We start from the raw sequence: 12,805 nt of genomic DNA, 5'->3' as shown, positions 1-12,805 counted from the left end.
ACACATACATACATACAAATCAAGCATGATAATCGCTTATTTAATTATTTTTTATATTATAGGAATTACTTGATTTATTTTAATAAATTATAGCAATTAACTGTGCAAAGGGAACAATAGTCGTGCGTGTAATTCCCGTAGGTTCCTCCTGCTTTTGCTGATTTTGTTTGATTCGCAGGCCTTATCGAATGGGACCTACAAGAGCTGCCTGCACAGGGCGGTGGTCAACAAGTACGAGGAGAGAAGATCGTTGGCATTCTTTCTTTGCCCAAAAGAAGACAAGGTGGTGAGACCACCACCGGATCTTGTGTGCAATCAAGGGAGAAGGATGTACCCAGACTTTACATGGTCGGACTTGCTCCATTTCACACAGAAGTGCTACAGAGCTGATGATGCTACCCTTCAGAACTTCACCAAATGGATCATTTCTCGAAAATCAGCAAGTATCTAATGCTCTTGTCATGGAATCTTCACTCACATCAAGCACATATATATATACATGTCCGATGTTCGTGCCTAGATGTCAACTAAGGTTTCCATAGGCCTTCATTATCAAAATCATGAAGATATGTATGTGCTTTTCTTTTCTGTGTGGTTGTGCCCTGTATCGCGGCTCTTCTTATTTTGTTATGATTTGCACCCTCTTCGCTTGTAGCGTTATCTGTCTTTCCTTCTTTCATTCCCTTGTGTGTAGGAAAGCACTTAGATCGATTCTTTGTGGTCATATCGTTTGTTCATAATAAAGCATTTTTTAAGTTGTTAACTAGCCAAAATGTATCGTTCCAATAAGAAAAGCAATACTCCAATCGATATGGAATTGAGAGCATTGATATGAAGTATTATAAAATTATACCAGCAATCCATTTTTTTTATATATTTATTTAAAAAAAGAGTTAAACTACATAATTTAAAAAATAAGAAAGTAGGTATTAATTAAAAAATATATTAAAAAATAAAAATTAAAAAAAAAAGCCAAGTGTTTTGGGGCCAAATAAGCTAGGCTCACGTAATTAACCTATATATAAAAAAAAGATCTAGAACAGGTATAAATATTTTTAAAAAGCAAACAACATATTATCTGCTTTATTTTTTTATTTATAAATGACAAGTTGTTTGACACACTACTAAAAAATTAACAAATATAAATAGAAATATTAAAAAAAATATTTTTATTGATAAATTGTGGTGAACTGTACCGAAAGTATTGTCTCTTGTAAACACTTTGTTAATGTTTATTTAGATGATTAATGTAGGAAAAGAAGGAATTAAAAAAGCCAAAAGTTACAATGACGTGTTATTTACACAGATAAAATTACTAACAAAATAAACTTGTTGGTAAAATCCGTTTGTAAATTCATCATTAATATTTAAGATATAACTTGGTGAGAAACCTTTTCTTTTTCCTTCTTCCATTTGTTCTTCTTCCTTTATTTTCTTTGCAGAAAAAAAACAAATCCTCTCCCTTTATTTTATCACAAATCAACCTTCCATTACCACAAATATAATCACCCTAATACTAAGTCTGTCAGCATCGATGTTCTAATTCATTTTTTTTTAAGATTCCCTACATCAAGTAAGCAAAAATATTTATTTTTTTTGTTTGAACTCAATTTTAAAATGATAATTTTTATTGTATATTTTTGTAGTATATGTAGTTTGTTTGGGTATTTACTTGTTTATATTTTTTTAATAAAAATTTGTTGTATGAATTTATGATTTCTACATCTTAGGGTTTATTTGAGATTTAAAAAAAATTATATTTGTTTTTAATTTGAAGAAATTGATTTTAATTTTGTGACTTGGGTGTTTTGTAATGAAATAAATAATGACTTATTTAATAGGTATATTTTATATTTTGTCAATTTTGTTCTTGAATTGAAAATTTAGGTAAGTGTGTAGAAATTTAAATTTATATAAATGATTGATAATGATTTAAGAGTACTATTAAAATATATTGAATAAGTTTAAGTTAAACCAATGTTAGCTAATTTTTTTAGTTCACATAATTAATTAATATATGTTGTCTTCAATATTTTATATAGGTTTGATATAAGTAATGGATGATTGTTCATGAAAATATCAAGATTCACCCGTAGAGTTGTGTATGATGGATTATTGTAATAAAATTTAGGGTTTTATTAATTACACACTATCTAATATGAGAAATATTAGTAAAGACAGTATTAGATGTTCATGTAAGAGGTGTAAAAATAAAAGTTTATTTATCTAAATGTTGTAACAAAGCATGTTTTGCAGAAAGGGTTCACAGAGAAATATTTGTGTTGGTTTGTATATAGAGAACCACATGTTCCTTACAAAACCATAATAGAAAAGACTGTTGTGTCAACTTCTAGTTCTAGCAACACGCATGAAGTTGTAGATGATAATAGTAATATGTATAGAAATATGATTATAGATGCGATGAGAATGAATTAGGGTTATGGAAGTGAATGTTTCATTGAAAATGAACCAAATGTAGATGCAACCAGTTTTGAAAGATTTCATAAAACCATTATAGGATGTGCGGGCACAAACACAGTAAATTATCAGTTGTTGCACATATGTTCACCATTAAGTTAAATTATAGGTTGAGTAAGGTTGGTTACAACAAAATTATCCAATGGATGAAAGCATTTTACCTGAAGATAATAGGTTAAAAAAAAACTTCTATGCTATTATATTCATGATGAAATCCCTTGGTCTACGATACCAAAAAATTAATATATATTCAAACTCATGCATGATGTCTTACATTGTAAATGTAGATTTGATCAAGTGTGGGCATGCTCGTTATAAATCTAAAACTGGCTATAACAAACTTTGGAGTTTAAGGCAATTTTAAATCAACAAGTTGAAGTTTACATGACCCATATTTTTTTAAAAAAGCTTTAATTGTATTGAAGAAGAAAGAAATTACAAATAAGAGGCATAACTCTTGGAAAATCGAAAACAAGAAGAAAAACCAATTGAAATAACAGGCACGGGAACAACAAAGAAAGGAAAAGGAAAAGAAAGAGAGAAGTTTAAAATAAGAATAGGCTAGGAGACTGGAATATGCGACATCCCAAAAATAACTAGTCAATTCTGAAAAGAAAACTACAAACTAGAAATCTGAAAAAGAAATGCAACCATTAAAGCATTACTTTAAGGATCTAAGAGGCTCCAAGCATCTCGAATCATTGCTATGATGGTGCATTTGTGCTCCATGTTTATTATATGAGTTCTTATAAACTAGTAGATTTCCTCACCAGTTGTTTTAGGGGGCTAGTAGTGGTTGCTAAAGATTTTGTTATTCCTTTCCTACCATATAAAGTAGATCATGGTGGATAAAAAGAGGCGAGCAATCATATGGATGGTGTTTTTCTTCTTTTGGTAAGTTGAAAGCTTAGAGAAATAGATGATGCCAAGAACTGATAAGCCATTGCATATTAGCTTTGTTGTTGATGGTTCCTCATACTAAGCTAGAGTAGTGGCAATGAAAGAATAAGTGACCAAATAGAATCCAAGTTATGTTTCTTATTATTCCAGCCATATGTAGCGTATTCATGGTGCAAAGATAACCTAGAGAAGCAAGTCAGGGTATGAAAGAGTGGCAAGGCATGTGACCTTTAAACTATAGAAGGTTATCTATGGCATTGGATAGCCTTATGTCAGGTATAAATTCCCATGCAAAATCAATTGTAAAGGTTATCTATGGCATTGGATAGCCTTATATCAGGTATAAAGTATCTAAAGGGTGGCTTTTCTAGATGCAATGATTTAGTGCTAAGACAACCAAACTCCAATGATTGTATATGAAACTAAAATCACACATGAGAAATACATATGCTCCCTATTATAACCCCCTAGTCCCGGCAATGACCTACTTCCCCTCCAATAACCTTTATCTTCCAAATGAATTATATTTGAACTGATAAATTTTGATTTTGATTTAATTTCTTTTAATTATTTTCTACTTTGTTTATTAGATTTTTTAAAATATTTTATTAAAATTATTGACAATCTTATTGATGGATTAAATCGGTCAGTATATTACTGAAAATTTCACTACTACTGTTTAATCACTAGTGATTTAATTTTTTCAGTAATATTAAAAAAAATAACCAATAAACTTACAAACGGTCTTTCTTTTCGGTTATATGTCATATTAATCAACGGATATACAAACAGAATAAAGTAATGTTTTTTGTTTGGCGTGCCTTTTCTATCTATAAATCCATTGCTGGTTATATTACCAATGAAATTATAAACAGATCAAGAATCTCCGAGGAAAGTTTTTTGATAAATAGTACCCATTTATGAACTTGTCGGTAAAAGTCATGCTAGCAAAATTAATTTTTAACTACCAATAGAGTATTTCATTAGTAAAATACAACATAACAAATGAATGTGTATAATTTATAATTCTATTATAAAATAATGTCACTTATTGAAAACTTTTTATCTTATCGGTTTTTTTGATGACTTTCTATCTCTTTCCTTAATATTCAAGGACTAAATTAGAAGAAAAAAATTAAAATAATAGGGACCAAATGTGTATAATTTAGAATGTAAGGGGTAAAATTAAATTTTTTTTCATGCTTTTTGTAAAGGGAGCTCTATTGTTTATGTTAAGTTTGGTCTTTATTTTTTCAATTTTTTTTTAACAACACATTAAATGCGATGATCAAAATATAATAAAGAGAATATATATATGTTAAAACATAAAACCATGGAAACAAAATTTAAAAGGATAAAATTGAAAAGAAATTAAATAAGATGATCAAACAATAATAAATAAAAAATTTCAATGATAAAAGAGGTAAACAACAAAACATGGGAGAAGCTACTAGTTACAAACAATAAATTTCGCAGGTGTTATACTTTATTTGTCAATAAAACTAATAGAGAAATTATGTTAAAATTATGAACTTTGGATCTTTTTCTCTCCTTAAGTGTATCTTTGTTTTTGGTGATCTTGATCTAAACCTTACATCATGTATATATTATCAATAACATGAATTTGATAACAATTATCGATAACATGAGAGTTATATGCCTCAAAATAATATCCATTCATTATCTTAGTAGAATCTTTCAATATCAAAATCTTTGCATACAATGTAAAGTGTTTGAATTCATTTTAGTTTGTTATTGAGTAAGATATAAAGATTTAATAATAAATATTAAAATGAATTTTTAAGAACTAAGTTTTACTTGCTTTATATCTAGAATTTATTAATGAGTTTATTCATTCAATTTCTTATGCCCTATGATATGATCTTCATATAGACCTATTTAAACTAAATCGTATTAGTCCATTTTTATTTAATTACTATTATCAAAATAAATAAAATATTAATATATGATCGTAAGATAAACAAGGATAATATATTTTAATATTTGAATTGCTTTTGGGATTGGATAATGCATGATTCACCTTCAAAGCAAAACATTAAGATCCTAAGGATTAAATTGCCTTTAAAAAGGTTATTGGAAATGTTGTAAAGATCAGTAGTATATGTCATTAGAGTAAGGATATAGTTACATGAATTAAATCCAATATCTTCTAAAATAATTAATATATTTCATTTTCAAAGGAAATTAAGGACAACAAGTAGAATTAAGGATTGTTTATTGTAAATGGTAAGGAGGAACATATTTGATTGTCGATATAAAAACTAGAAAATAAAGAGAATAAAATGTCTTAAAAGTTCAATGGAAGTAGTACATGCATACATATATTTCAAAATATAATTTTATTTTACATGTACTTTATGAGCACCTCCTCATCTTAGATTATCCAATCTTCATTTACTTATATAAATAGTCTAGGAAATAAAGAGTTTTAGGCTTGTAAACTTCTGAAAACTTAAAATTAATTAATGTAATCATTTAAGTAAGTTGATTTTTAAGAACTACTTTTTTGATTTTCCTATATTATTAGTTATGTAATGCAAATATATTGTATGAATTATGTGAAGAGTGTATTGTGAAAGGATTAGGATTTAAGCATGTATTTTGATGAGAGGTGAGCCTGAAGCCACTTTGAATGTTTTGAAAGGAATATACTTTGCTTTCTATAAGATTCAATACAATAAAACAAAAGTTGAGTAATGTTTTATATAAAGAAAATTGTGTCAAAAGTTTGTTAAAAATAAATAAATTTAGAAAGGTCATTACATCAACTATATATAAACATGGAAAGGTGTTCTATTTTGTATGTAAAATTGCTATATAGAATTGTATGTTATGTTTTTTATATTGAAGGAAAAATGCTTGAAATAACAAATTATGGACATTATGATAAAATTATATATGTTGTTAAGAAATTGATTTTGTAGTTGATTCATTAGTTTTTAAGAAATTGAAAAAGTTGATCTTGATTTTAAATTAATTGTGATGTTTCAATGATCTTGAATTTTAATAAATATAATGAATGAGGTTATAGTAAATTACATATGAAATAGGGAATATGAATATATAATTTGAAAAGAATTAGCATGTTGAGTTGAATTGATTTTGCTGGGCTAAGTTATAAGCCTATGTAGATTTAAATTAGTCTAATAATAGTTGAATAAAAGAGAAAACATCGAGTTAGTATTAGTATTGTTTTGTTTTTTTTATAATTAGAAGTAAGAGAATTATAGTTGTTATGAAATCTTGGTATTAAAGAAAATATAAATGTATTGTATCTTATGGAATAATAAGAAATTGAATATTAAATATAATGAGAAACCACTAAGTAGAAATTATAAGAATTGCGATATCTTAAAAATTAAATGAGGATAATTGTAATTATAAAATGTTCGAGTATGTACAAAATATAAAATGAAATTAAATATTAACATGTATATATATAGGTTCATGAGATGGAATTAATAAGACACTAATAAAGATATCTCTTTTTAAATTAAGAAAAGTATTCATACTCATTTGATCAAAAAAGTTATTATTTATCATCTTATTTTTTAAAACTTGTACAATTCTCTTAATTTTGTATTAAAAAACCGTCATAAAACTGTTCAGGAACAATTTTCTTCAAACTCCTTTAAGTAGGTTTTGAACTTGGATTTGCCCATAAATCCAAATCCAACATGATCTACTCTAGAAGTTTTGTATTGCAATGAGGGCAGGACATAGTGAAAGATTCCACAAAAGCGCATGACACGAGGGTTTGTCCTATGCTTTATTGCTTTGCACACTCGAAGGTGAGAACGAAAACAACTAGAGGAAGGGAGGGGCCGAAAGCTGAAGGCAGGGAATTGCATTTACATGGTTTTCTGTGGCAAGCCATATGCCCACTAACTAGACAATCGAGGACCTTCGCTAGCTCCAAAAGACCAGAGAGAGATGGAGGGGTCTACTCTAAATGAAGGCCTCTGCCCTCTAGTGCTACAAATACACTAGTACACTTGCATCTGTTCGAATTAGGTGAAGGGTCTTTTTTATTTATAGGGAACTCTGCCATTTACCCGATCTCTCATCCAAGTTTTTTACATAGTTTTTAAAAATTCTCTTTAAATTTTTTAAAAATCTCGTAAAATAACATTCTATTGAAATCTCGTATATCTAATAATTTTATTTTCTAATTCACATTTAAAATATTAATACTAAATACAATTTAAAAATTTAGAATTATATCATTGACTAATTAGAAAATTGTTAATGATTAGTAAGATTTTTCATATAAAAAAATCATCCAAAATCTCTCCTATGTTTAAAAATCATGGATATAATATTGAATTATGTGTTTTTATTTATTTCAGATTGACTTACATCATGCACTTCAATAGAATATACAACTATCTAATTTAAGTTATATATATCACTTAGTATTTGATAGAGAGATATTTCATATAATAATAAGAGATACTAACATATTAATTCCACATATTCATAATAATTAATTATCATATATTTAAAATTATAAATTAATCTTTATTATGAAGTAAAGTTAGAAACATAGACTTTTTTTTCAATAGGATCTACGATATAAAATTGTAAGAAATATTTAGGGAAAATTATCTTAACCCTCTTAAAATTTGAATGTGATAATATTTTCCTTTTATTTTCTTAAAAATTTCATTTTACATCCTATTGTTTATATAATCAATAACACTTTATATATTAAGTTGACCAAAAAACTTAATCAATCAAAAAGTTGAAAAAATTATTACAAGTTTACATTATAGAATTTAATATCCAAATTGCCTATATATAAATGTTGCTGAAAATACAAAAAAAAAAAAAAAGTGACTAATCTACATCTCTTTCTCTATCGTCAACCTTTAACACCAATCACTAGCTAGCATCTTTTCTCTAATCAACCACACTACCGACAACCTTTCATTCACTCTCTCCCTTTAGTCATAACATCTATCAATACTAAAAAAAAAAAAATAGTTTGAAGTTAAAAAGAAATATTACATGTCTTTTCTAGAAATGTTTAGTCTTTAATTCATTATAAGATTGGTGATGCAAAATTTTATTTAATTGTTAATGAAACTCAAGATACATAAGCAAATGATTCTTATTATTAGGTTTGTTGATATAAATAGATTTATACAAGAATGATTTTTTGATATAGTTTATGTTAAAGATATAATCGCTTCAACTCTTAAGGAAGAGATTTTTTTTATTTTATTTCATCACAATCCTATTATTTAAAATATTAAGGGTCAAAGGTATGATGATGCTAGTAATATGCATGGAGAGTGAAATAGTTTGCAAGCTTTATTTATTAATGATTATCCTTATACATATTATTTATATTGCTTAGCTTATAAATTACAATTGGCTTTTATTGCTGCAATTACAGAAATATCTAATGTTCATACTTTCTTTTAAAATTTGATTTTTATTGTTAAAATTTTTAGTATTTCTTACAAGTGTAATAATTAATTACGGGCTTTTCAAGTAGTTACAATTGAACATTTGATATTGGTGAGATTGAAACGGGCAAATGAGTTAATCAAGTAGGTGGTTTGCAAGGACCTAGAGATAATAGATGGAGTTCGCACTTCAAATCAATTTTCAAATTGATAAAAATATATGAGTCAACTTGCTTGGTTCTTAAAAATATTGCTTTAGATGGATTTATTTATTTTTAACATGGTGATGCGGCTTTTTCATTTAAGTTGCTAATGTCATTTGATTTTGCATTTATCTTACATATAATGAAAAATGTTATGGGAATTACTGATATGCTTTAACAAGCATTGCAACAAAAATCTCAAGACATTTTAAATGTTATTCATTTGGTAACTACTATAAAGACTTCAATTTAGAAGTTAAGAGATAATAGTAGGGATTTTTTTTAGAAGAAGTGACATCATTTTGTAAGCATCAATACATTGAAGTTTCTGATATAGATGCTTGTTTTTCTAGTGTCGGACTATCTCTCCATAAAACAAAATCAGTAATAGTTGAGCATCACTATCAAGTTAATGTATTTACAACATAAAACAAAATCAGTAATAGTTGAGCATTACTATCAAGTTAATGTATTTACAATTATTATTGATCAATAATTGCAAGAGCTAAATAATATATTCAATGAGCTGACGATCGAGCTTCTTAAGTTGAGCACAACTTTAAATCTTAAAAATAGCTATAAATTCTCAGTATTGAAGATTTATACTTACCTGTTGACAAGTTCCATCCTAAAGATTATTTTGACTAAGAAAAATTTCATTTGAGATTATTTTTTACTCTTTCTTAAGTTGAACACTACTAAATAAACTTTTTCAACGATAAAAATTGTTAAAACAAGACTTCATAATCAGATAGAGGATAATTTTCTTGTAAATTATTTGATTGTCTATATATAAAAAAATTGTTGAAAGATTTATAATTAATATGATAATTGATGATTTCTATTCTATGAAAGAATGACAACCATAATTAACATAAATATGTAAAAATCATTCTTTATTCTTTTTTACTTTATTTCAAAGTTTATCTAATATAAATAATTCTTCGTTTTAACTAATATTTCTTATATACTTTGTATGTTTATATTTGATAGGTATAAAGACCAACAAAATTAAAGTGATGAATACATTATGAAGATGAAATTAACTTTGTAACTTTAGCTCAATTTGGTATTACTTTAAACATTTTACCATATACAAGGGTCATTGTATATTTGTAGTAAATTCTTTAAATAAAATTAAATCATTTATTTTTTTATTTTTACAACTCATATGTTAATAAATTAATATATATATATATATATATATATATATATATATATATTATCTTATTATTTTACTTTTGGACTCCTGCCAAATAATCCTAGCTAGGCCTAGGATAACCCTTTGTCAACCATAGATTCATATCTCATCAAACTTGGACTCACGAAAACCACTTACTAGAGCCTCTTGTGTAAGACTATTTGGTATGCAGGCATGGTCACTCATCCTATTTTAAAAAACTTTAGGGCTCCTCTAGCTTTTTTCATCACGACAGTACTCTCACATCATGAATATTTATGTTTCCATCGCCGGAACCAAGCCAAGACCCATAGTTTCCGCCAAAAGCTATTTACCTTATTCCATTACTCCCTTGAGAAGGCGGCAATCAATGTGTCATGTGTATTCATATTCAGTTGTACTCCACCTTTGAACACTTTACTGAAAAATTAATGCGAGGGACTTCCTGGTGTCAACTTGCCTGTAGAGCGCAGCTACGAGAATGGTATATGTTACTGTATCAGCTAGTAATTCACGTTAAAATCCTTTCTTAAATAGTTTATAGGTTTCTAGAAACCTTCCTTTTTTTTGCAGAGGCTATTTATGAAGGCATTTTGTGTGAAAATACTCGTACTGAAAGCTTCTTCACCCATTTAATCTAGCAACTTAGATGCTCTTTCACAATTCCTGGCTTTACAATGCCAATCAACATGACAAGTATGTCTTGGTATTGGGAACCAATCCCTGTTCTTTTATTCTGCTCACCAACATCTTTGTTTAATTCAACCTATCTTCTTTATGATACCCTTTAATCATGGAACTGTGTATGCACGTTTATAATCATCACTCCTAACAGGCTTAAAGAATAGCCCAGATACATTTTCAGCTGACCCCCCTTTTTTTCCTCCAAATATCTCAAATGCTTGCTTAATGTTATCCCTCTTGAAAAAAACCCATTGATTAGACATAACATTTATTAAATTAGATTTCAAACCCATTTCAACCCACTTATAGACTCTCCCCGAGTCTTCTCTTGTACTCGAGGCCGACCCCTACAAGCACTCGTTCTAGATTAAGCAAGCCTTCACGATTCGTCCACAGTCACTAACTGTTGTTGGGTCTAAGCTGGCGGTCAATACCCATAAGACTTCTCAGGAATACTATGTGGGCAATTTCTTTTAAAATGTCTCAAATCACCACTTTGATAACAACCTCTGTCCAAAAACTTGCAGTCTCTTTATCTATGTCCTTCATGCCGACGTATGTAACACCTCTCAGCTGTCAAAGAGCAATCATCAGGGTGCTTTTGATTACAACACTCATAATATGGGAATGTAGACATCCCATGTATTACAGTTCCAATAGAACTCCCTACCAGACTAGCCTTGGGATGAGACTGTCCTCCCAAGAACCCTCCTCCAAGAGACTAAGGTGGTCTTCAAGGAGCTCCTTTAGACAAGATATTTCCTCTACTCCTAAACGACCGGTAAGGCCTCTTTTCACCGCCTCCTCCCTTTTTAAGGAGAAGTTGCCTACTAAATTGTGATCTAGGTTCTCTTTTCTTTTCTAGAAAGTATGGGCCCTATTCTATTTTGCCTTGCTACCCTTCTAAAACTGACTCTATAAACCGAGTGGCCTCTACCGGTTCCCAAACAATCTTGGGTAAAGGATGACTAACCCTTTTCTAAGCTCATGTCTGAGCCCATCCCTCAATCTCTTAATCCGATGCTGCTCAATGGGAACTAATGTGAAAGCAAAGATTAAAAGATCCTGAAACTGTCTCTTATACTCTGATACTGTCATACTCCCTTGTTTAAGGCCCAGAAACTCATGTTCCTTACTCTTATAATATCTAAAGTAATACCTGGTCTCAAACTTTGTCAAAGAATCTATCCAAGATAATAATCCCTCTGCTCTTCTCTCTCTCATTGTCGCCCACCATGTTTGAGTACTATTTGACAGTAATTATGCTACACAATTTACTGACACACTCTCTGGCGCTGGAATTTTAGTAAAGTGACGCTTCCATTTTCTAAAACCAATGCCCAATTATTTCAGCATCTTCCTTTTATAGATATGGAACCCACTCCATCTCCCACATATTTTTTACCTAATGCACTAGAGTGAGGGTATCATCTCTACCTGCAGTACCTGCTACTCTTATCATACTAGAAATAACAGCCTCACAATATACTCTAAATATGCAGTATCTTGATATGATATAAGTGCCCCTAGGAGCACCATAGATGGGAGTCTACTGGATTATCCTATCCTGTTGGACGCCTTTATACGATGGCATCCTCGATGGAAATGGTAGAGAGATAACTCCGGACATAGATGATTCTCTTTGAACCGAACCATCCTAAAATAAATATTATTGATTTCTCATCAGTACATCTGCTTTTTATTTCACAAGTGTATTGGATCATATCTAATGGCTCTTGTATCAACTGCCATGTCCCAACCTTTGAATGTATTTCTCATCATTTAATAATGTCATATACATAAACATAGGGTAAATCTGTATTTTTTAATGTCTATCAATCTCTTGTCATGACATAATTTTGGGGTTTTCTTAAAATTATCCTTTTCTTTTAAAATTCAAAACAGAAAAAATTAAAAAAAAAATT

At 28.9% G+C, this 12,805-nt stretch overlaps 1 protein-coding gene across 1 annotated transcript in view; it reads left to right on the top strand.

The window, feature by feature from the left end:
* Positions 1 to 763, top strand: part of LOC105112330 (gibberellin 20 oxidase 2) — a 2,461-nt gene extending 1,698 nt beyond the window's left edge. Inside the window, exon 3 of the mRNA XM_011008003.1 lies at positions 179 to 763. Coding sequence (XP_011006305.1) covers positions 179 to 451 — 273 coding nt within the window. The 3' untranslated portion in view covers positions 452 to 763. The remainder of the gene's footprint in view (positions 1 to 178) is intronic.
* Positions 764 to 12,805: the final 12,042 nt, after the last annotated feature.

This window comes from Populus euphratica, unplaced genomic scaffold (genome assembly GCF_000495115.2).
Source record: "Populus euphratica unplaced genomic scaffold, PopEup_1.0 scaffold334.1, whole genome shotgun sequence".
Taxonomy (NCBI): Eukaryota; Viridiplantae; Streptophyta; class Magnoliopsida; order Malpighiales; family Salicaceae; genus Populus; species Populus euphratica.
The sequence above is the reverse complement of the archived record's forward strand: the minus strand, read 5'-3'. Positions and strand labels throughout refer to the sequence as shown.